Here is a 26147-nt window from a genome sequence, read left to right on the forward strand (position 1 = left end):
AAAAACAAAACAAAAACATCTCTGTATGAAGGAACCCATTCTCTTAGTTCTATTTGAAAAGCAAAGCCTAGTGTTTTCTAGTGAAGATCAGGCAGGAGCGAAGCCTGGCAGTTATTAAGCAATATGCAGCATGTATGGACCTATAAATTTTACCCTACACGCAAAATACTTGCATGGGCACACGTGCACCCATTTCACCATTTCCCCTTCCTCATGTTCAGGAACACAATGTGTCTTCCTGCTTCACTGGCACCTCAAGAGGCTTTCTCAGAGCAGTAGAATTCCATAAATTTTATCTTTAGTCCCTTCCTACATAGGCCATTCATTGCATTCATCTTGTGAAAGGTAGCAGGGCTCCCCTGTCAGATGAAGCATCCCCAAGAAGCCACAACCTGGTGTATCCAAATCCTGTAAAGGTTATCAGTACCTTTGTAAGTGGATAGGGAGAAGCAAGAAAATTTCTGCTCCACAATGGATGCGGGAAGTGAGCACAATTCCTGTTTACATCCTTGTGGCAGCTCTGCTCAGGAGGCAGTGATGAGGAACTGGTCTTTGGCTCATGGGCAGGTAGGTCCTCAGTGCTGTGCTGGCTCTCATCTGTGCAGCTGCACACAAGCTATTAAACAGCTCCACTGAGAACACAATTTAGCACAGTAGTTGTATGAGATTGTGTTATATGAGATTTCTCTTGAATATGTAAGTGGTCTTCATAAAGAAATAAACTGGACTAACAGAAACAAAGGTAGCTGACTTTGGGGGGTAATAATACAAGTTTGCATGAACTTTTCATTGTAAATATATGTGAATTTGGTGTATAGCGATTTAATAATAAAGATATCATTATCAGCATTCTGAAAGTTATGTCTGTACTAGACCCTGTTCAACGTTTCTCATGGCATGACACTGAACATATAGAAATAGCAAATTACTGAGAGAAGTGAAACTGGTGACACTTAAAAGGGAAATTTTAAGCCCACTACACAGAATATACATCAGGGATTATAAAAAAAATCATTATGTGCATTGGCATCAGAGCATATGGCTTTCAGAGAGGAAAATGAGGCCTATATACATGTATAGGAGAAAATTGTTTGATTGCAAGCTAGTGGAATTCTTGTGGTCATTATTGCAATTAAACACTAATTAAACAGTTTGAGACAATCAGTGAGTGTAGTGGCATGGAAATAATTTCCATTGTATAAACTTTGGGTAATTAAAAATGCTTTTCTTGCCTGTCACTGCAGTTAGTCTGGATTTGCAAATGAGAGAAGAATTTTGCCCGCGGTCCAATTACAGATGCTCCATATTCTTGAAAAAACAAGAATGGGTCAGACCACGCATATATCATAGATGTTTCTAGTTCTTATTGTCTTGCTATTCATAAATACGCAAGAAAAATATATTTGATTTACAACAGCAAAAAAAGCCAATTAAAATACCTATTACTGTGCTTTCCAATTACTCTTCAAGCTCATTTGTGAATAGGAAGCCACTGATAATTCAAATTGGCTTGTGATCCAATCATCTTGTAGATAATTGCTGCTTTCTTACTCCGCACAATTAAAAAAATCTGTCAGTAAGACCAAAAAAGTTTTAAATAAACATTTAAATAAATGTTTTCACCATTTTTGCTTCTTAGAAGTTAAATAGCCCTATCAGGAAAATAATGTTTTCTTACACCTGTGTGCAGACCCTCAATCTTTTTGCCAGTGACAGCTAGAAAGGAAGGAATACATTCAACATTGTAAGTAAAGTTCCTGTAATGGCCATGACTTCTAAAAAATCTAAGGATTTCTAACGTTTGAAAAAATGCACAGCAAAATAGGGCAACCATACTAAATCTGCTACAAGGAAAGTACCTTCTTATGATGTAAATTTCCGTACTCCTCTTAGTGACTAGTAGACTTGTGGTTAAAGAATCCTAGCTTTCAGAAGAGTTGGACAGACCTGTGTCTCCCAACCAGAAAGAGCTCTCATCACTGAGCAGAAAAAGGTCATCCTTACCATCTGTGGCGGCTTTGTTCTGCTTTGCACATGAATGTTTATGGGGCAACGCCCTGCAGGTGGAATAGGCAAATCAATGAGTCATTTATGCATTAGTCGTTGTGTAACTGTTCATCTTCAGGACAGAGGAAACCCTGCTCAGAAAGAGAAGTTTAGGCACCTAGGAAAATCAGGCAGAAACTGAATGTGCTTGTATGTATGTTGGTGGGGCTCCAGGACTTAGGTATTACATGAAAGAAGCAATAATTTTGAAGAACTAAATTTTGGACCCAGGTGCTAAACATGGAAAGTAAATGGAATTCTACACTCCTGAATGTTTTTGTAATCCCTCTATTGGTAAGGACAGCTCAAAGTAATTGCTGTATGTGTGCTCATGGAGAAACGAGCTGCAACAATATGTGGTGCAGATAATGGGGGAGTGAAAAAAGCTGTATCTTCATCTACTGCAGTAATTCCATGGTGCTGAACTTGGGAATAGTGTTCAATGCACATGTAAGAATATGTGACACTAAGGGGTATAAAAATTTCATCTGTAAGCTAAAAGGACAAATCAGGATAGTAAAAGCCTGCAAGATGCCCAAGAACTATGTATCACATAGTTCTTAATTTTAGCTCTCAGAAAAATAAAACCAGGTATATAAGACCCAAAGTTCAGAACGTTAAAATACTATTCCAGAGTAAGAAAATGTGATGTGCTGTATTTCTGCTATATTTGGCTAGTTGCTTGTTCATGCTGAATTTGGTTAGCTGAATTCTGTAAGGTTTCATTTACTCCAGAGACTGCCCCTTACATCAAACATCAGAATCCTATTCTGCAGTTTTGTAGTAACTCTTTTACAGAAAATGTTGAAATCATTATCAGTACATGCAAAATGAAGGACTAGATGCTGGTCTTGAAAACGCTGATATGATTTAGAAATAACAGTGTACTTCTGAAGAACTGCTTCTGAATTATATTAAAACAAATTAAATTTCTATCTGGGCTATATGTGTTTTATCTTCTTTGGTTAATACCAATATGATTACATTAAAAACTGTTCTTGCCATCTGCCAATTTGAAAAGAAATGCTGTTAAATTTATGGTTATTGTTTATGCAGAGAGAACAGTCCGTTTCTAATCAGCTAAGTGATCACAGATCTAACAGCTGCAATTCATACAACAAGTAGATTGGTTAAAAATAAAAGAAACAGCAAACACAACTGCAGAGAATGTTAACTCTTGTTAAGCCAGGACTAGATACTATGGATTAATGCAAGATAAAAAGCATTAGATACGTAATGCAAGGTAAAAAAGTAGAAAATATACAAAGTAGAACTTCTAACTGTCTGAGGAGTCTGCCATTAAGTACAGTTTTTAAAAAATCAAATTCAGTTTATCCCAAAATATTTTTGTGTGCATGTACGTGTGTTGTAATGCTGTGTGTCTCATAAGCATAATTTTCAGCATTTCAGAACTAGAATTCTTTATTTTGTTGTAAGACTGCTTATGCAGTCACTAAAAACATGTATGTTCCAATCCTTTGAAGAGAATGTGAGATTTCAATACAGATTCATTTGTAGGAAATACATGTTTTCGTATGCAGTTAAGGACTTTGAATAAACAAAAAAAAAAATCTGTCAGGTAGCTACTTTTTCAGGAAAATTACTGAGGATCTCAAGGTTATCAAATGTTTTCCAAGTTGGAGTCACTGAGAATAGGAAGAAATATTATTGGATGCATCTGAAAAGACATCTCCAGAGTATTGGGGGTGAACCCTTTTTGTGATGCCACTGTAGCTTTATTCTGTGCTTCGGGTAAGATGCAGGTAATGCCATGCCATGCATGGTAATAGTTTTTCAACCATCACAGATTTCACTTGCAAAGTAGAAAAGTACATGTGGCTTAAGAGAAATGCACTGAAAGAATAAAGCTCCTGGGATGGACAGGTTTATTATAATGTGTATTGTATTGCTCCTGGAGTAACACAGCAATTTTAATTTGTACTGTCATTTCCTGCCTTTTTGATGAGTTCTACTTTGTAATTGATTGGCAGGTGGGACCGATCTTCCTTCTGACTAAGTCCAGCATGATTTCTTTTCAGTCTTCAGCCTTTTCCACCCTTGCCTTGTTTAGTTTTTCGGCCGCATTTTTTGCTTGTTTAAGCATTCTTGATTGTACAGATTACTACAACTATGTTTCTTAGCAGTTTTCGTTGGCAGTAGTCTTCCTTCATATGCTGTGGAAGCACTAAGGTTGCTCTTCTCTTTTAGAAAGGTTCTCACCGAAGCGGTGAGATGCATGCTTTCTAGGCACTGTATGGTCTCCTTTGTTAGAAAGAGTGGTGAACCTCAAATACAAGAATTGACAGGTTTTGGTGTGCAGTATTCATTTGAACTGAACTCCAGTAAGATCTTATCAGCACGAACTGATAGGATTTTCCTTAAAATAGAGTTTTTAAGCTTTGTGCGTTACAAAAGAGCTGGACTTAACATTTTGACTGGACCCTGGATCTAGGTATAAGTAATGACCTCTTACCTTAGGTCAGAGAGAATCTATTTCACTACTTTAAATAGAATTTGTCTGTTCTAGGTCTCAAAACCTTTGGCTTAGATTGATACTAAGAATTTATTTGACCATAGCAGCCCAATCTAGTGTTGCTGCAAATAATTTATCAGGTAAGTTGCTTTGGTTCCCAAGCAGAAATCCACAAGTCTAATCTTATTTCATATACAGGAGGTATCCTGTATATGAAGCATCAGTTTAACCATAGGAAATTCAGTCACTGTAAAGAATGCTGGCAATCCTTTTATTGTGAAAGCTTCATTTATGTTATTCATAGGCTACAAATCTGAAAGGCTGCTGAAAAATTCTTTTCATTGCTTAGCAGTAGTATTCAGAATGCCATTATGCTAAGGTTATTTAGAAAAGCATGTTCCTCTAGTTGTTATAAAATCCAGTTTGGGGGATTATTTTACCATTTAACATCACTGCGTAGCAAACAAGTAGCAAAAATGTCTGAACGTGAAGTGGCTGAAATCCTAACTGGTCAATGTCATTACCACTTACTGCTCTATCAAAAGTACCTTTGGAAGGAGCATTGAAAACCTAATTCTCAGGTCTGACTGGATAAATCACTGTGTTAGCACCCACAGAAACAGTTACATTGGTTTATACCCATGCAGCATTCTCAGCCTACAAAAGTGAGGTTTAATGGCTGATTTTACAGCCAGGCATGAGATTTAGTTCCTGGATCTGGGTAAACTATTTTCTTGGTGTCCTAAGAAATTAATTGAAGATGTAGGATTACTCGATTTCAGTTTCTGTTTTTGAAATTGTTATTACTTTTCTGAAAAAAATCTTGAACATCCCTTTCTCCTCACAGTGCAGTGTCACATGACTACTGATTGAAACACAGGGGAAAAAGAAATCCAAGCAGAAACTATAGAGCCAAAAGACTACCACTGACTTGCTTCTGATGAGAGTGTCTTCAAAGTAGGGTTGATTATGCATATATAAATAAAAATACTTACGCAAAGCTTTTAAAGAGGAGAAAAGATCCAGTCACTTATTTACCCCTTTTCCAAAAATAGGCGGAGAAGAAAATAAGGACATGCAATCTTACCAAAGACAACCAAAGTTTAATTGTTTTAAGCCTAGAGCTTTGTAGAGCTAAAGAATTGTTTGTAAATACAGTTTGGTAAAACCAGGTTTTTTTATCGTATACACATAGCTTAATAGTTTATGAAGCAGATTATAATGTGGTTGCTTTCAACAGTAGGGAAGTGGATTTAATGACCCTCACATCCTTCCAGTCCCATTCCAAACTAAATTTTTTCTCTTTTCCTGCAGCCCAGAAGATGGTGAAATTCATCCTGAAATCTGTAGACTGTACATCCAGTTGCAGTGTTGCTTAGAAATGTACACAACAGAAATGCTTAAGTCCATATGTCTGCTGGGATCACTGCAGTATCATCGGAAAGGTATGGAATTGCACAAATATACAGATGCTGATTTAAAAAAAAAGAACAGTCTTGTGGGGCTTGCATGGGTATTCATGAAAGACAAAGCACCAAACTGTAAAATGAACTATACTGCTGAAGCTTTTCAGCTACTGAAAAAGAAAGTTGTATTTCTGTTCCGTTATCATCATTTTACAGAATTGTTTCATATCAGGCATGTGCCGCTAATGTCCTTGTAGTTTAGAAGTCTGAAATTTTTTTTAAAAGAGCAGTCCCAAAATTTTTAACTGTCATTAGTGAGATTAGTGAGCAAACTGTCAGTCATTTTAATAGAGGTATTTGTTGGGTATGATATTTGAGGGCAGGTGTTTGGTGGAACAATATGGCGTGGTTTTACTACTTAACTGATCCCTTACTATCCCTGTTGTTATTTATCCAGCAATGTCAGCTTATAGCAAAAGACGGGTAAACGTGGTTAAAAAGCTGCGCACCTTTATAAAACTAGATACTAGATTCAGAACTGAAATTTACCTCCTAGAGTATTTTTACACACAAAGGAGATGTCCTTGCTTCAGTGAAAATGCATCTCTGTAATGATTTCGTATTTGATTAGCCACCTACTGAAAGGAAGATATAGAAATAAAGATAATTCTCTGAATAGGCTACTTCGTAACCTCATTACTCAGTGACAGCATACACTGATTGGGACTGTATCTGTGCTAATTGTAACTACTTTTTCCCCAGATAATACACTAGGTAAAAACAAGACAAGGTTCTGTAATGAAGGTCTGATAATGAACCTTAGATATTTCCTGTCATGCTGAAAGATCCCATAATGTATTTTTCACATCTAGCTATAGGATACAGCTAAAGCCAGTGATATTTTTATTATGGAAATAAAAATTAGAGGTTTATAACTGCTCATTTGAGCTTCTCAGTGATTTTTCTCAGGTCAAAAATAAATCTATAAAATAGGAAGAGACAGAATTAACAGAGCCATCGTATAACAAGATGCCAGTAACTGCTGAAATTAATCATCATTTTTTAAGACAGATTGTACTACATTTCCAAGCATTTGCTACAGTTGTCAAACCGCCTTCTGTAATTGCAGAAAGAAAGTAGCTTGAGGTGACCTGCGTAGCCCCAATATGTCTTGTGTCTCCCTTTTGCCTCTGGATGGAATCTACATTAATAATTTAAACTAAACATCAAACTATTAGATGTGTAAAGTTCGATAAGATGAATTACAGCATTATGGTATGGGCCAGCTTAGTTCCTATCTGGCAGAACTTTTGTTATACACTGGTGCCTCCTCTCACCATAGAGAAAGTCATGGTAGCTATTCTGCCATTGCTAAATAGAGTAATTTTGTCCTGTATCCATATAGAGATAAACACAGTAACTTGGTACCAAGTTTTTGTGACATTCTTTGAGAAAAATTCAAAATAGGCAAAAATTATATGATCGCAGGAGTTCAAATAATTTGAATCTTGGAACTCAGCCAATAGAACAGTGCTCTTCTATATTAAATACTTGGTATTTACAACACCTAGAAGTATTGTAAAGGCATCATGCAACAAGGGAAATTCCAGTTACATGTTAAGTATTTTTTCACAGTAAAGGTAGTCATATACTAGAACAGGCACCCACAGGGGCTGTGAAATCTCTGTTTTTGGAGATACTGATAACTTGAATAGCCCTGAGCAATCTAATGCAAGTTTGCCCTGCTTTCAGTAGGGTGTTAGACTAGATGACCTTGCAACCTATTTATTCTATATTCTGCCAAAACATACTGTTTTCCAAAGAGTAGAATGAACCCATACCTTTCTTTAATTTCTTTACTTATGGAGAATGGTACTGCAGTGTAGGCAAAGTGCATAAATTTATCTCAAGGAATGAAAGAGCTGGTAATTTCACCATTATAAAATATATTGGGCTGTTGCTAGTGTATAGCTTTTTTGCCTTTTTCACCAGTTTTTCTCCATCTGAGTGGCCATATTAGAAAAAAAATATTGTTTTACTTGTGTACAAAGAGTACTACCCTTAGAAACTTTGCTTAATTCATAAATGTGCATGTCTGATGTTCTTGCTGTGTCTTGAAGCTCATTTTTGAAAGTAACATTTTCTATTTGGATGTAATATATTTCCCATTTTGTAGTCCGCTTACCTGTCGGATAAGTGGTTTGTTTGGTATTTAAATCTCCCCTGAGATTTCACAGATTTATGTTCTTACATGGGAGCAATCAGAGATTCAAGTAGAAGGACATGCAGGCTGTTCTCAGCAACCTGCAGCTAATAATGTGGGTACTGGTATCTTGACCGGACATTATCAAACGAACTATAGAACTGATAAAGCTAAGGCAGTGCTGATGCTCTTTTCCCAAGAGAAACTCAGCCAATGCTCCCTACTGGGAAACAGATGCTCTTTAATGAAACGCCACACTACAATTTGAAGGGCTGAGCTCTGGGTATTTTTACTGTCTTTACAGCACTGATCTTCTATGTCTCCTTATCTTTCTGTTCTGAACAAACATTCCTATCTATACTCTATGTCAAGCTTCCTGCACAGAAATTTCTTGCATATTTGCAGTGCTTTAGATGAACTTACTACTGTCATACAATCTCTGCTAGAAAACACAGATAGTCTGTTATTTTTTTGAGATGTAAAAGTCACAGAGGGGTCAAAAGCCATAAATATTTCCAGTTATGTTATGCAGTAAGTAAACTAAGGTAAGTGGTCTCTAATAATTTTTTTTCTAAGATACATACACCACAGAAGCCCAGTGTTGAAAATACATTGTGATTTCAAAGTCCAACATTCAAAAAAGTTTGCAAAAGACACAATGAAACGTGCCCAAATAGCCTTAATTCAAGGTTTTTGTAGTCACCAAGTCTTTGGTTACCTGATCGTATATTTTATTACTCCTCCTTTCCATAATCCCAAGAGTCCTGGCTAATTAATAAACGTGTAATTATTTACTTGGGCATACATCTTTCTTTTATCCTAATTCTTCAGTATCATACGTTGTATTTATTGCATACAATTCTGTTCAAAAGACAAAATCCTTCTATTCCCCAGACCTTTCTCAGTAACTCATACACTGATGGGAGTGTCTTCAGGGTTGCCTTGAGTAGTGAGGTAGTAGCAATTTTTCCCATTGTAAAGAAGGAACAAAGAGAGATTAAGATAAAGATTGCTAATTTAGAATCTGAGATTTCAGCATACTGTATGCAGTGTTGTGTGTGTTTATAGAGTAATTTTTCAGTAGCTTCATTTGCAGCTGAGTGCAAAGAGTCTCTGGGTTGAGCAACCAGACAGTTAGAAATACAGTGTCAATAGCTGTTTTGAGGAGATGGGTTTAAGCAACTTGGATAGGATCACATGAAAACTTCAGGTAGGTATAGACTGCACTTTTCAGGGCAGGACACTGAGAAACTCTTGTGTGTCTTCCTGCAGTCCCTAACATGATGGCTGTAAGGATCTTGTTGTCCCTTTTATCATAGCAAATACCTGTTGGGGGTGACTACAGAAAATACCTATTGGGGCAGATATGGCAGATCGCAGCTCATGTTCCAGCTCTTCCAGGAAATCTTCTGAAACTTCTCACTGCATTTGTTCACCTAGTTTCCTTCTGCAGCTTTATCACACTCTGGCAGAATTTTTCTGGATAGGATCATCTTTCTCAGACTTTGTCAAGCAACAGATGAGTTCATTTACCTAGGACGTGCAGCTTCTCTCCTCGTCTTGGTTTTGCTTTGTTTTTTTGCCTCAGGGAGCAGTGTCAAGCACAGTTCTTAAACGTAGCAATACTTTTTAAAATTTGAATTAGAGTTTCATGGAAAGTAGCATATTCTGAAGGAGTTTTGGTACCTCTCTGAGGTGTCTACAAAATTCAGCTCTGATTCCTTTTAATGTTGTTTGTCTAATTTATTGACATTGTGTGTTCCAAACAATGACTGGTTTATTTATTAAATAAACAAATCCTGGCTCAGCTAGCAAGGTCTTAGAAGAAGTAGTTGACATAATTTCTGTCCATGAAAGCTGCTGGATGTGACTGCCTTTTTTTTCCAAATTAATACTGACGTTGTCAGGGTCCCACATTGAGAAAACCCAGAACAACCTCAGAATTCCTAAGTACACTTCAGCATGCATTGCGGTATTCAGCCACAAATATTTTGGGCTCAACGGTTTTCACCAATATAAAGAACTTCATTGCATTTTTAATATTTAAAGATAACAGATAAAAGAGCTTTGCTGATTCATATATCCAAAATAGTAATATATTCCTTTCATTGTAAGGAGCTGTAAAATACTTTTATTATCATTGGATCATTTTAGCATGTCACTGCAGAAGTGCACATTACTGAAGTTTAATGTCTCTACATGTTTACATAGAGACCATAAATTTCTTAGGATCATCTACAGATATAATTGACTTGTTTGGTTATATAATTACATATGTTAGAAAATACTTTTAAAAATCCTAAATTTCAGATTGCAATCATTCTATTAACTAGCTATGCAGCATTTGAGCAAGGCGCTCATTTTGATTTTAATAATTAAGGGCGTAAGCCCATGTAACAAATCAAAGGCAAGAGGGGACAGCTTAAATTAACTGGAGGTGTTTTCCGCAGTTCAAAACATGCTGTAAAAATGGTTAAAGCTACCTTGTCAAAGAAGTACAAGGTTTGAAACTGGTAGCCAGTTATGCTGAGTTTGAACAAAATAAGTCGCTGCTCATGTATAGTTATAAGAATATATTATTATCATGGTCCAGAATCAGTACAACCTGCTATATTGTTTGTAACTTGTTGAAAAAGACACATACACAGATGGAGAGGTAATTCCTACTGTCAGTTATTTACATATAGCTCTAGTCATTTTAGCAGAATTTGAATATCTGTGGGGAAAAATGAGTCTAGAATACATTAGATTCCGAGAATCTTATAGTTTCTTGTATGAAATGGTCTCAAAGTCTTACTTTTTCCTGTGTCTTTTTGTCTAAATTATGTGATTATACATGAATAATTTCTCAGAATAAGATGCAAAATACTTTAATGCTTGTAACGTACACATTGTTTATTCTTACCACAAGCCTTTTTGGAAGCCCTGAAGGAAAAATTGCAGTTCAATCACTGTAATTGAGATGTGTGGGCCCCATATGACTTATATAAACATAGCTGAGGGCAGAAGGATACCAGCACTAACCGTAGTGGTAGGTACCTGAATACTTAGGTAAAAAAGTAGAGAATTGAGTCTTAAGGGAAAATCATGTGTGCATACTGTGGACAGAAAAGATTAGGCTTTTATGATGTAAATTCAGACTGAACTTATTCCTGCAATGTTGGTGCATCAGGATGATACAAAATCACAGATAGCTGTGTTTCATGTACCATAGAAGTTCATAGCATAATTGTGTTTCCAGTATGTGTTTTGTGATAACAACATATATTTGCTTAAAATAGTACATAAAAGCCTATAATAGTTTGTAATACGGATTACAAAAATAAACCCTCAATTCAGTAATGGGATTTTTGGTTTATTTGGCTTTATTTAAATTACATGCTACTTAGACTTTTGAAGGAGAAAGGAAGGATAGTTTAACAGATGTGCTACAATCTCAGCATCCTATTTACAGACTGGTAGATTTGGGTAATTACTTAGACATATTACTTACACAAGAGGGATAAGATGTGAGAGAGAAGTATACAAGTGTGGGGAAACAAGCACTTAAAAAAATCCAGAGAATCACCCATTCTCATGTGGACACTGCAGAGAGGCCCAAATGAATAGAACAGAAACAGGCATGGAAGGAGGAGGACACAAATTCTACCACAAGCTTGTTGTTCCTGTTGCATTCTCCTTAATATTTCCAGTGAGACAATCATGTGAGTTTTGCAGGTCCCAAGTATTTGCCACATTTCTTTTTTACTTCCTACACAATTCTTTCCTATTGCCCTTTTTATGCTCTCCTTTCCATTCACTTTAGCTGTGATCTGTAGCTTGTGCATTTATCCTTGATTGCCAGGTTAGAAGCCTGATGCAAATGCTGCGTGCTTTTTGAGAGAGGGGTTCTCTCAGCTCTGTTAAAATTTGTTGTTCACCTCAAAGATCTTTCCAATTCATCTGCAGTGAAATCTAACTAGCTCTGAGGGACCTACAACAGATGTTTTTTCTCATTCTGTAAGTTTCTGTGGGAAGTAGGTGGTGACTAAGGGTAGGTCCATAGGGTAGCACGACAGAAGCAAACACAGAGGTCACCACAGAAGCAGTAAGAAGCACAGGTGAGACACATGAAGCACAGTGGTTACAGATGTTTTATGTAGCCTTACTGAACTCATAATTTTCTACCCTCTGATTATCCTCACTCAAGTTAGATCATCAGCATTATTTAATTCATTTAATTTAGTTTCATACCAAAGGCATTTTCTGCTTCTTAAAGTAAAAAAAAATAAAAATGTTGAATTAGAGACGAGAAGACAAAGAATACATCATGCTTTATATTAAAAGTTCACAGTAAAAAGACCTTCTGTCTAGTTAGCTGGCAAGAAGAGCAAGTCTATGTGGACACCACTGGAAACAGTGTGTGCATGATCAAACTCCAACTGAAATTAAGGCAAGTCTTTCCACTGACTAAATTGAAAATGAAATTTAAGGTTCATATCCCTATTTTAAGAATGTGTAATACAGAAGATATCCTTACCGTCAGTAGAAGGATGAGATTAAAAGAGCTTTTGTTTCTCTACAGGCTGTGCCACGTAGTAGAAATGTTAAGCCTGAGTCATATACATTATTCAAGCAAAGCCTTTATTATTAGCTGACTCTTTAACTGTTTTCAAGTGATTGAGCAGATGCTCTGAAATTCAAGAAAGGCTTCATGAATTGTTCACAATACAACAGAATTACTGGTAAAGAGCGTTTTTCAGTTGAAAAGAAATCTGTGTCGTTCATTCTGCTAAATCTGCAAGAGCTTGCCTTTGTGCTAACAAAAAGAACGTTACAGTCTCGGTGCTTCGGTTCTCATGTTGCAAAAAGGAACCATTCCTATTATTTCATCTAGCATTGTTATTGTTTCCATTGAAACACCTTTCACATCCCTGAAGGATGCATCTATAGACAGGGTTGTTCTTGACAGCATATCGCCAAAGGTTGGGTGGGAGTTCCAACATAACACTTCAAAATAATGGGGAAATTAATTAATACCCAGTTACAGCAGTAACACCTGGTGATATCAGTGGCAAATTAAGATGGTCTCCCTGGAGCAGCCCTCTTTTACAAAAAAAGTGCTAAGTGAGATATTGGTAACAATATGTTATGTTACGGGCTTCTTGTGATGGGAAGAATAACGAATCATGGAATCATCTAGGTTGGAAGGGACCTTTAAGATCATTGAGTCCAACCATTAAGCTAATACTGCCAAAATCACCACTAAACCATGTCCCTAAGCCACATCTGCCCGTCTTTTAAATACCTCTAGGGATGGTGACTCAATCGTTTTCCTTGGCAGCCTGTTCCAGTGCTTGACAATCCTTTCAGTGAAGAAGTTGTTCTGAATATTCAGTCCAAACTTCCCCTGGCACAACTTGAGGCCATTTCATCTTGTCCTGTCACTTGTTACTTGGGAGAAGAGACTGACCCCCACCTCGCTACAGTCTCCTTTCAGGTAGTTGTAGAGAGCAATAAGGTCTCCCATCAGCCTCCTTTTCTCCAGGTTAAACAACCTCAGTTCCCTCAGCCGCTCCTCGTAAGACTTGTGCTCTAGACCCCTCACCAGCTTTTTTGCCCTTCTCTGGACATGCTCCAGCACCTCTATGTCTGTCTTGTAGTGAGGGACCCAAAACTGAATACAGTATTCAAGGTGTGGCCTCACCAGTGCTAAATACAGGGGGACAATCACTTCCCTAGTCCTGCTGGCCACACTATTTCTGATGCAGGCCAGGGTGCTGTCGACCTTCTTGGCCGCCTGGGCACACGGCTGGCTCATATTCAGCCAGCTGTCAACCAACACCCCCAGGTCCTTTTCCTCTGGACAGCTTTTCAGCCACTCCACCCCAAGCCTGTAGCACTGTGTGGGGTTGTTGTGACCCAAGTGCAGGACCCGGCACTTGGCCTTGTTGAACCTCATACCATGGGCCTCAGCCCATCGACCCAGCCTGTCCAGATCCCTCTGTAGAGCCTTCCTACCCTCGAGCACATCCACACTCCCGCCCAACTTGATGTCATCTGCAAACTTACTGAGGGTGCTCTCGATCCCCTCGTCGGGGTCGTTGATAAAGCTATTAAACAGAACAGGCTCCAATACTGAGCCGTGGAAAACACCACTTGTGACTGAGTGCCAACTGGAATAATAAAGCTTACACAAATGAACAATTAAAATTTTACAATACGAGGTACCCTAAAATAATAGCATAAACTGCAGTTAAGAACTAGAAAAGTTTGAAAGGGTGATACACAGTGAAACTTCTAATCTGGGAAGTAGGCTTAGGCTGCTGTACCACAAGCAATTGAGTCAGCATAATAAGCTTGTTACCACCAGAAGGATCTTATCCCTTCCTCTCTCTCCCCTCCCTTATCATGCTTTCACTTCCTCCTTGCCACTGCTTCTGGCCATATGATCATCCTCCTCCTCTGGCACTTGTTCTGGAACACATAGTGTTCTTTACTGACGTGACTTAAATCACTGCAACATCAGAAAACTTCACATTTTATTTTTCCTTTTATTGGGGCAATCGTCTACCATTTGATGGGTTAAAGTGGCTTACAGAGGGATCTGGCAAGGCACAAGTTAGCAGTGGATGCCAAAGTAAGCAGCAGAGCACGGACGTAAGACATAATTCTTTTATAGATGGTAAGGTTGTAATGTCAGGTCATGCAATCTCTTGGAATAACAGTTAGATGACTTGGTTGGGGGTATGAAGCAGCTAAAAGGGCTTCTTTCTACTGGCTCTATAGGGTAATGAAAACGATCACCACGCAATCGTTTTCCTTGGCAGCCTGTTCCAGTGCTTGACAATCCTTTCAGTGAAGAAGTTGTTCTGAATATTCAGTCCAAACTTCCCCTGGCACAACTTGAGGCCATTTCATCTTGTCCTGTCACTTGTTACTTGGGAGAAGAGACTGACCCCCACCTCGCTACAGTCTCCTTTCAGGTAGTTGTAGAGAGCAATAAGGTCTCCCATCAGCCTCCTTTTCTCCAGGTTAAACAACCTCAGTTCCCTCAGCCGCTCCTCGTAAGACTTGTGCTCTAGACCCCTCACCAGCTTTTTTGCCCTTCTCTGGACATGCTCCAGCACCTCTATGTCTGTCTTGTAGTGAGGGACCCAAAACTGAATACAGTATTCAAGGTGTGGCCTCACCAGTGCTAAATACAGGGGGACAATCACTTCCCTAGTCCTGCTGGCCACACTATTTCTGATGCAGGCCAGGGTGCTGTCGACCTTCTTGGCCGCCTGGGCACACGGCTGGCTCATATTCAGCCAGCTGTCAACCAACACCCCCAGGTCCTTTTCCTCTGGACAGCTTTTCAGCCACTCCACCCCAAGCCTGTAGCACTGTGTGGGGTTGTTGTGACCCAAGTGCAGGACCCGGCACTTGGCCTTGTTGAACCTCATACCATGGGCCTCAGCCCATCGACCCAGCCTGTCCAGATCCCTCTGTAGAGCCTTCCTACCCTCGAGCACATCCACACTCCCGCCCAACTTGATGTCATCTGCAAACTTACTGAGGGTGCTCTCGATCCCCTCGTCGGGGTCGTTGATAAAGCTATTAAACAGAACAGGCTCCAATACTGAGCCGTGGAAAACACCACTTGTGACTGAGTGCCAACTGGAATAATAAAGCTTACACAAATGAACAATTAAAATTTTACAATACGAGGTACCCTAAAATAATAGCATAAACTGCAGTTAAGAACTAGAAAAGTTTGAAAGGGTGATACACAGTGAAACTTCTAATCTGGGAAGTAGGCTTAGGCTGCTGTACCACAAGCAATTGAGTCAGCATAATAAGCTTGTTACCACCAGAAGGATCTTATCCCTTCCTCTCTCTCCCCTCCCTTATCATGCTTTCACTTCCTCCTTGCCACTGCTTCTGGCCATATGATCATCCTCCTCCTCTGGCACTTGTTCTGGAACACATAGTGTTCTTTACTGACGTGACTTAAATCACTGCAACATCAGAAAACTTCACATTTTATTTTTCCTTTTATTGGGGCAATCGTCTACCATTTGATGGGTTAAAGTGGCTTACAGAGGGATCTGGCAAGGCACAAGTTAGCAGTGGATGCCAAAGTAAGCAGCAGAGCACGGACGTAAGACATAATTCTTTTATAGATGGTAAGGTTGTAATGTCAGGTCATGCAATCTCTTGGAATAACAGTTAGATGACTTGGTTGGGGGTATGAAGCAGCTAAAAGGGCTTCTTTCTACTGGCTCTATAGGGTAATGAAAACATTAAGCAAGTATCTTCTGTGTTATAAGTAATGTCTAGTTTGATATTGAGACAAGTAGCTAAGAATGTTGGGTTTTTTCAGCATAGGAATAATTCACCAGAATACAGCAGTTTAGAGAACCTGCCCAAAAAGAGCTTCTTAAGTTCCAGGAATTTCTAGTTTTAAAAAAACAAGGTTACAAGCCTGATAGCAGGGATACTTATTTGTGATGTGGAAGAGCAATATAGCATTGTCTGCAACCTTGATCTCTAGTATCCCAGAAAAATGGGCTAAATGACCACTACTCTGTTAGCTGTTTTTGTTCTTCCTGTTCTTTGTCAAACCTTTCAAATTGCAAAAATTGTGATGTGAAAAAACACTTCCTACTCAACTTCTCATACCACTGCTTTAAAAATTGGCATTTTTTTCTCTCGTTCTAAAAAGTTTCATGTGTTTCTTTCTGAGATCGTTTACTCCATTTCATGAGAGAACTCAGAGGGCAAAAACTTTAACTTCTCAGTAATGTGCTGGGCATGCACTCGAATTTGAATTTTCTCATTTGAATATACTTAGTGCCAGGACTGTACTTGCCACAGCAGAAAAGGAATACCATCAAACAGTCCACAGGAGGTTTGCAAGGATACTGAAAAATCCCACCAGTACTTAACTCTCTTACATGCTTCACTATCATGGTCCAGATCCTTTTTTCCATTCTCTCTCTGGCAAAAGCCCTATCATGAAGCCCCCATTAAATTTCAACACTGCATTTCATTTGCATATACTGAGCATGAATTAGGCAAGTGTAATGATGGAAAATCAAAATATAATGTGTATTGGGCTGTGAGTGGTGACAGCTATGTATTGCTTTTAAAATCGTGAAGTAAAAAACTGCACATTTTTGTCTTTTGTTTTCCCTTAGTATTGGTGTAATACTAGGAGACATGGATTGTAATGTTCTTTAGTGTCAAAATTTTTGAAGTTGCTTTCAGAATGTGTGCTGTAGTTTCCTTATTTAATTTGTTCTGTTTTATCTTCTGGCTCTTTTGTGTCATGTGAGCCACTGGAGTTTAACTGAAACCCTTCATAATACTTACTGTGTAAAATTCAAAGCTTCGCACATGCCTGCATGGGACTTCTCTCAGTTTTCTTTGGTAGGAGTTAAATATAGCAGCCCTGTGATTAGCAGATCGGTGCAGTCTGCTCTCTTTCTGAACAGTTCTTACTCAGATTTTGTGTTCAGCACTCTCTTGTTATTTATACTGTGCAAGATCAAGGTCAAAAAATGAATGATATAATCTGAGTATGGATTTTAATTAATAAATAATGGGGATATATATTTTGTTTAAATACTTTAAAGGAAAAGAACCTTGTGCCCCACCCAAGGTCCTAGATACTAAAGTGGAGGAAAGTTCCGAAGTACCTATTTTAGAAGACACATCATCATCACCAACAGATATTCAACAACATTTATGGCAGGTTTCCACAGATATTGAAAACACTGAAAGGTATGTGTAACTCTTCATTCCTTAACAAAACCATTTTCTGTCTAGGATTTGTAGTCTTTTTCCAATTAGGCAGCCAGTGTTGCTACTATTAAAGGTATTAGTAATTGAAATAACCTGTTAACATTTCTGTTACATATAACATATCTGAGAGCAACTCCTAAAAGAAGGGTGGAGAGAAGTGACATCCTTAATTAGGCTAATTACCAAAGGATAATTGTCAAAAAACAAAGGGTGGGAAATGAAGTTGCTAGTGGGTCAGATTCTCTAAAAGAGGCAGCTTTTGTCTCATCTTGAGTGGTTTCTGATTTTGTACGTGAAATGTGCTGACCCACAGTTCTGCATTCATAAATTGAAAACACAGAATCTAGTCCATATCAGTTGTTTCTGCCTGTAGTTATGTAGTGGAAGCCTTAGGAGGGAAGGGAACATCACCCACAGGTTTGTCTTACCCCCTTAACTATGCAGTTCAAAGACAAAAAAAATGAGACCCTTTAGTAGGGAGTAATCCTTGTGGCCAACATTTGTTTGCAAAAAATACCTATTTTGATGGCTTTGTGTATTAAGCTGCTGCTGAGATTTTAATGGTTACCATGTTTATTTATATAAAATGAAGTCCTGTTCTACTGAGAGAGTAACTTGGAGAATAAAACTGAGCAATTTCTTATTAGTCATGCTGCTTCATTTCTAAGAACTATTTTATGTGTAGATGAATGAGGCAAGACCACATTGTTTTTAAATCCTGAAAGCCTTGAGACGTTACAAGCCTGCACACAAAATTGCTGGTCTGCAACCTATCTGTAAAACAGGAAACTTTTTGCAACTTCTGGCCTCTCTCAAAATATATCCAAATGCAACTTGCTTTGTGAGATGATATCTTATCATATTTTCCATCTTGTGCCTTTTAGAAAATTTCCTGCCAGAGTCCTTCTAAGAGGAGTGAGAGTGAAAGCCATGTTTCTGAAATTTTCACTTAATGTGGGGGGAGCTAAAGTGTCATGGATTAGCTACATGTATTATAATTTCTTTCTTAACAATGAAACACATTCATGGCACAAGCTACAAAATGCTGATAAGGGGTATTAAGTTGACATTACTAGTAGCTTGCACTAATTTTAAGGCACAATAAAATGCCAACTCATTTAATATGGAACACTCAAGTGATCACAAATTTGGACCAGATGTGACTAGTTAATGTCAGACTGGCGTAAAAGTGCTCCCTTATTAAATCTTTATTTTGGTATGCATCTTCTGATACATGTATGTGATCCAAATGCTTGCCTAATAGATTTTTGTATTTATTGCTCTATTATTTCAGCATATAAAGCCATACTGTAAGCCATTCCTCATTCAGTCTTCAACTGCTGTTCTATTGTATCTCTTTCAACTTTTGTTTCCACAGAGATATGAGAGAAATGAAAAACCTTTTAAGTAAACTCAGGGAGACTATGCCTTTACCACTGAAAAATCAAGGTAGGTTTTGTATTTTCTTCATGTAAGAAAAATTAAGATAATTAAAGGTTTTGCCTTCCATTACATCCAAAAAATGTAGGGGTTTCTTGCAGAAGTTACAAAGAGAAAAATCTAGGTGAAGTCCCTTCCCTACTGATTCAGTGGAGCCAGAATTTAGTATGTGAACTTTGGCCTCTCGAGTTTCACATGAGGTATTCTGGAATTTTATTGATACGGTATCTATAGATAAAATAATAGATTTTCCTGGTGACATGAAGGCAGCAACACAACTAATTCCCTGTGTCAGAAGGCTTTCTTTTTCAAAGCTAATGAAGGTGTAAATTGCACGGATTATGAGAGGGATCCTACTACGTGGTGGGGTTTGCTTTACCCTCACAAGGCTTGTAGCTTCTGTGACATGGCACTGACCCTATGCAGATAAGGTACTCCTTTTCCTGCTAGCCAGCTATAAGGCATCTTATACAAATGCACAGGGGGCAGGATCTCCATCCTGTGCATGTATTTAGCAGTGGGCCCTCATTTTGTGGCCCAGAAGTGTTACATGTTCCACATACAGGGACTCCCTTTCTTCATGTGAACAACATTTAAAAGATATTAATTTTCCTTTTTGATTTCTTCTTGATAATGTGTATTTCTTAAACTCTGTGTAGTCTTTGCACAGTGACAGCTGATGCAGTACGCCTAATCTGTCCTAGATCTTGTCCCAAGTGACTAAGCAGTGTAGCATTCATCATGACATGGTAAGAGATGAATATAGGAAGGTTGAATTCATTATACGAGTAAGAGTTTCTGGCAGGATGGGTTGATGGAAAACTATGTGAACAGAGAAGGGGAATTGCTTATGATACATGATGCAGATGTGCCATTGTAGAGACTGGAAAAATGCCATAAACTCTATGTCTAGCCTAGAAGAAAGGAGCGTGGTGGAAATAAGGAAGAAAAAGGCAAATTTGGGGGATATAAAGCATATAGAGACTTGAATTCAGAACAGAGCTAAAGGCATACAGAATTCTTCTCTGCTGTCTGATGTCTACACTGCCCTTCAATACTGGCCAGAAAATCACTGATCACCTGTGCAGCAGGATAGGAAATATGTCAGCTAGTGTTTAAAATGTCTGAGACATGTCCCAGGATCAGGTAATCATAAATGGTGTTTTTGTAGCTCCCACAAACTCCAACTGGGATCATAGTTTACAGATAACCTCTGAGAATGGATGCCTCAGGAATGGACAGTCATACTCATGATTCATACAGCCCTTAAAATTTTTTAAATATTCCAAGACCTTTAATTAATTAAAGCTAGATAACAGTATAAGTAAATACAACAAACAACCAACATATACGTGATTAATATGGTGTGGACTGTAATTTTGACGTGTATGAATTACAAGCACTGTTTAAGAGAATGATGACGAGATGAATGAATGCCATTGAATGAGTTTATCTTTAGAATCATAGAATCATCGAATTGCTGAGGTTGGAAGGGACCTTTAAGATCATCAAGTCCAACCATTCACCTACCCTGACAAAAACACTTCTAAACCACGTCCCCAAGTACCACATCTACCCTTTTTTTAAACACCTCCAGGGATGGCAAATCCACGACTTCCCTGGGCAGCCTATTCCAATGTTTAATAATAATTAATAATTTTTTCAGTGAAAAAATTTTTCCTAATATCCAATCTAAACCTCCCCTGACATAACTTGAATCCAATCCTGCTTTCAGTAAATGACTGAGCGTTTTGCTGTTGATTTCAGTGACAGCCAGAACAGCATTAAGGTTGCAAGCCCACAAAAGCTGTACAAAATGTTACTGACTCCTCATAGACCTTGTATGGAATTCTCTTAAGTGACAGCAGAAAAGTTACTATGCTAAGAAATTTAGTTGATGTGGTTCATAAGCATAAGTCACAATATTAAATGACCTCTTACCTATGTTCTTATAGTTAAGTATTTGTGTTACAGTAGTGTCTAGAACCTGCAGTCAAAACTAGGTCCCTGATGTAACCAGAATAGACCATTATGAAGCATAGCTCTTAGCCTGAAACCATCCTTGAAGATGGCTCAAATTCAAAGTGAATTCTAAAGATTTTGCGAGATAGCTCACCGACAGGGCATGACACAGGGTGAGCATACCGTACTAACTTTTCCAGAGAAGGGCTTTTTCTCTTGATGTGCCACAATGTTCCAGTTTTGCAGTTTTAAATGGAAATTCTCCCTGATGTGCACAAATGGCCACTCAGTAAAGTGGGTTGTTTTATGTTTGAGTTAGGCCAGAATTTAACCTTCAAATTGAAATTTCCAAACTTGCGTGTCTGCCAGATCTCAAGCTACTTATCTTTAGGTTTTATTTGAGATCCTAACGTTATTCCTCCATGCAGGAATATTGTGGGTTAGGTCTCCCAGTACTAGAGGTGTAATTTCCTTTAGGTTTTGTCATTGAACTGGTATTGTTCTTGCCAAAATTTCTATTGCATTATTATGGATATCCTGATAATTAGCATTGTAAGACTCATATAAAAAATTCCGGTTATTATTTACTTTATACCTAGAACAACGAGATCTATTACTTGATCATGTAGGTGCTGTTAGGACACATAAATGAAGTAAACTAGTGTGTGTATGCGTGTGTACGTGCTTGTATTAAAACGCGGGTTTTTCATTGCAGATGATAGCAGCCTCCTCAACTTGACTCCGTATCCATTGGTAAGAAGACGGAAGCGAAGATTCTTTGGACTTTGTTGTCTTGTCTCAAGTTAGAAGATCAAGTACAGAAGCACCAAGAAAATCATAACTTTGATTAAACCACTATTGTTTGACCACTGAAAAGATGAACATTGCTACTCTTGATTATAAAGTACATTTTCTACACTAGCCTATTCCTTTTTCTCTTCTGCTCCATCCACCTTTTCAAAATAAGGGTTTTAATAGTTTAAAATTATGGTGGTCAAAAACCAGCTGTGGAATAGATCTAGCATAACTAAGAATGTTTTTAAAACTTTTTAAAGTATGTTTTGCATGCTTACTTTCAACCACTCAGAGAAAAGACACATGAATTATGGTTAATAGATAATTTTAAAGGTTTTTTTATTGTTTGAACTGCAGCTAAAATTTGTGCATAGTACAGTACTCTTCCTAGTATCATATTAAAATATTTGATCATATTTTACCAGTCTTTAAGCATAGAAAACTATTTAACAGCAAAAGTATTGAAGTTCTAAAACATTTAAACAATATTGTAACAGAACTTGCACAAAATCTCCAGTTGCGTTTTGTGCTCTCATTCATATTTAGTCTTCCACTATATCTCAATTTAAAAGCTTCATAGAAAAATATCTTAATTTATGATACACAATCCATATATGAAAAAACTTAGAACTTGTAAATACAGAGTAATCATAATATCTACATACTGTACAATGCGTAGAAGCAACAGATTTCCTTCTAAGTCAATAGTATCTCTATAAGCTTTTTCAAAAAATAAATAATTTATTAAAGAAGGTGTATTAAAATAAACAATGTAAAACACAACACCAACCCATTTTGTTTCCAATAGAGTTCAAAGCATGGTGCCTGCATATCACTAAGTATTATCTCTTACAGGGCATGCCAGAATTATCTCAGATTGTAAGATATTAAATGTTTTACATTGTTAATAAAGTTTTTTTATTTAAATTAAATGTTGTCTTGTTTCTAGTTACATTGCTGGAATATGTCTTTGTTTTCTAATTTTGTTGTCAGATTACTACACAAAGTTTTTGATAATTTTTCCATTTCAAGAAGCATGATAACAAAGACAGGTAAAAGATTATGATGAATATATAAATGCTAAAATTTAGTGCAGGGAGATCCCTGTACACTCACAAAGCTGTGTGCTTGTGAGCACAAATGCGTTTTTCATAGAATCATAGAATGGTTTGGGTTGGAAGGGACCTTGAAGATCATCTAGTTCCAACCCCCCTGCCATGGGCAAGGACACTTCCCACTAGACCTGGTTGCTTAAGGCCCCATCCAGCCTGGCCTTGAACACCTCCAGGGATGGGGCATCCACAGCTTCCTGGGGCAACCTGTTCCAGTGCCTCGCCACCCTCACAGAAAAGAATTTCCTCCTAATGTCTAATCTAAATCTACCCTCTTTCAGTTTAAAATTGTTACGCCTCGTCCTATCGCTATACTCCCTGATGAAGGGTCCATCTCCATCTTTCCTGTAGGCCCCCTTTAAGTAGTGGAAAGCTGGTATAAGGTCTCCCCGGAGCCTTCTCTCCTTCAGGCTGAACAACCCCAACTCTCTCAACCTCTCTTCCTAGGAGAGGTGCTACAGCCCTCTGATCATCTTTGTAGCCACCTTCTGGGCTCACTCCAAGAGGTCCATGTCCTTCTTACGTTGGGGCCTCTGAAGCTGGACGCAATAATCCAGGTGGAGTCTCACCAGAGGAGAGTAGAGGGGCAGGATCATCTCCCTTGACCTGCTGGCCACACTTTTTCTGATGCAGAGCAGGATGCAGTTGGCTTTCTGGGCTGTGATAGCACATTGCTGGCTCACGTTGAGCTTCTCATCAACCAACACCCCCAAGCACTTCTCAGGGCTGCTCTCAATCCATCCTCTGCCCAGCCTGTATTTGTGCTTGTGCTTTTTGAGAAGGATGCAATCAAAGTCCGCAGAAGGACGTTTTTTCAAACTTAATTCTTTGACGTTTTCCCCCCATCCCTCATGAATAATGTCCTCGTTAATAAGATCAGAGTTTTCTGCAACAAGTACTCAGAAAATGTCCAAAAGGTGGCAGCACTGACATGTTTTCATTAGACGTCTACAAACTAATAGACTTGCTCTATGACTCCATCCCCAGAGATAAAAGAGGTTTTGCAATTGTTAAAACTTTGGAAAAGTAACTCCTGATGCTGAATTACTATTAAAAATATTGTCTGGGAAGATGATTTGTAATTAAAATGAACCAATTAATTTTGGTTCAGCATAAGTTAAAAAGACAGACAGATACTATTTTAATAATCCTGTAGATATTAATGCCAAAAAGCAGTGTATGAACACAAGACTGAACATGCAGAGGTGCTACAAGAGAGAAAGGGAGAAATAAAATTTCACACAAGCAAACTGTTAATTCTTTAAAAATTTTGTTACATTAGTACACACAGAGAAATTGCTCTATCCAGTCAGTGGTTTTTTTTAACAACTACTTTCAAAGGAAGATTAAGCAGTAAGCATGTCTAGTGCAGTACCTGCCACATATCATCACACATAAGGTAACATGCCAAGTTACATGACAACTCATATCTCTGTATTTTTATCACATCTGTTGTGATGGAATACACATGCGTGAGACAAATGTACGCTTGTTAATTAATTATGCAAAGCTCTTGACATCAGTCATACCTCATCACAATGAGCTACACAACTTTAACACATTCTGTGATGGAAACAGGTTTACCTAAGGTGTCCTTAAAGTCCTTTGTGTTTGCACTGTTTTAAAGCATACAGTAACATGCGCATCCTTGCACTTTTTATTATTATGGAAACTTCAGTTGTGTTCCTTCTTCCTGGACTAAAGACTACTAAAATATCAGTCTTTGCTCATTTTGAAGCTTTTCCATACTTCTGACCAATTTTGCAGCTTCTCTCACCCCCCACCCCCCTTGTATTAATTATACCTCTTAGTAATCCTAATGGACACATGCATTAATTCCCAAGTTTTATGGCCACTTAAGGAGTACTGGTGATCAAAGGTGAATGGAATGTCCTCGAGTTATCTTTTAACAGAGAGTGGCCATGACCCAAAGCCTGGTAAGTATCTGTATTGAAAGGTGTCAAGGGATAAATTGGCTTAGTTAGGAATGCGGAGAATTATCTTTTACTAAAAATCAAAAGGAAACAAAATAAACTTTTTTTAAGCGCCAGAACATCATGTAGTTCCAAGAAGGATAAATGTTCATGATATTGCTACATTTTAGTTTAATGGAATAGGGCAACGTGGGATCAAAGTTAAAAAGTTCCCACAACAAAATGATATACAAATCACTTGGACATTATTTAGACCCATTCTGTTGTTTTGGTTTTTTCCATGTATTACAAGAAAATAGACAATTTTACATTGATAAATGCTTGAATGCAAAGAAACAAGACATTTAGGGAAAATACTGAGGAAAACAGTACTTGTTTCCTAAATCCTTAATGGGATTTTGACATTTTAGTTGAAAATACTGTAGGATAAAGGCACCACAACATGAATTTGTTTGAAACAAGAAGCACAATTTCTGTACCCACCAAATATGTCAAGTTCCAGCAACTCTTTTTTATTAAAACTGTGCAGCTCCAGCTTTTCAGAGCAAAACCAAATTCTTTATAACCACCACTCACTTGTAGTAGCTTTCCTCTTTTCACAGATATTTCATGTCATAAAGAATACCTGTCTAAAGTGTCTGTTATCTATGTACAGTGTGAAGTGTACATAGGTTTTCAGACCAGATGCAAAATACAAGCATATAGAAATAGACAGTAAATACATATTGCAGGCTGCATGTTAATGTATGAAATATGTAGAAGTTAGTATGCATAATCTGCATGATAACTCATGCAACACATAAATGGTTGTCCCTGTGACATTTTAACTGTTCATCCCATGGCAGGCTTACTTGGAACAAGATACAATATAAAGACACTAATTTTTCAATATAAGGTAAACACATAACTATAAATTAAAGGACTTTCAAGAGTTTGAAGAGCTGTCTAGGCTGTGGTAATGCTAGGACTACTAGAAGAGAAGTTTATTACATAGTCTAGAATTTA

At 37.9% G+C, this 26147-nt stretch overlaps 1 protein-coding gene across 1 annotated transcript in view; it reads left to right on the forward strand.

Annotated features, from left to right (window-relative positions):
* Positions 1-22693, forward strand: part of LOC104295725 (regulator of G-protein signaling 7-binding protein-like) — an 83998-nt gene extending 61305 nt beyond the window's left edge. Inside the window, exons 3-6 of the mRNA XM_009895504.1 lie at positions 5834-5964; positions 17731-17878; positions 19278-19348; positions 22017-22693. Coding sequence (XP_009893806.1) covers positions 5834-5964; positions 17731-17878; positions 19278-19348; positions 22017-22108 — 442 coding nt within the window. The 3' untranslated portion in view covers positions 22109-22693. The remainder of the gene's footprint in view (positions 1-5833; positions 5965-17730; positions 17879-19277; positions 19349-22016) is intronic.
* Positions 22694-26147: the final 3454 nt, after the last annotated feature.

The sequence above is a fragment of the Charadrius vociferus genome, unplaced genomic scaffold, assembly GCF_000708025.1.
Source record: "Charadrius vociferus isolate BGI_N301 unplaced genomic scaffold, ASM70802v2 scaffold581, whole genome shotgun sequence".
In the NCBI taxonomy this organism is placed as follows: domain Eukaryota; kingdom Metazoa; phylum Chordata; class Aves; order Charadriiformes; family Charadriidae; genus Charadrius; species Charadrius vociferus.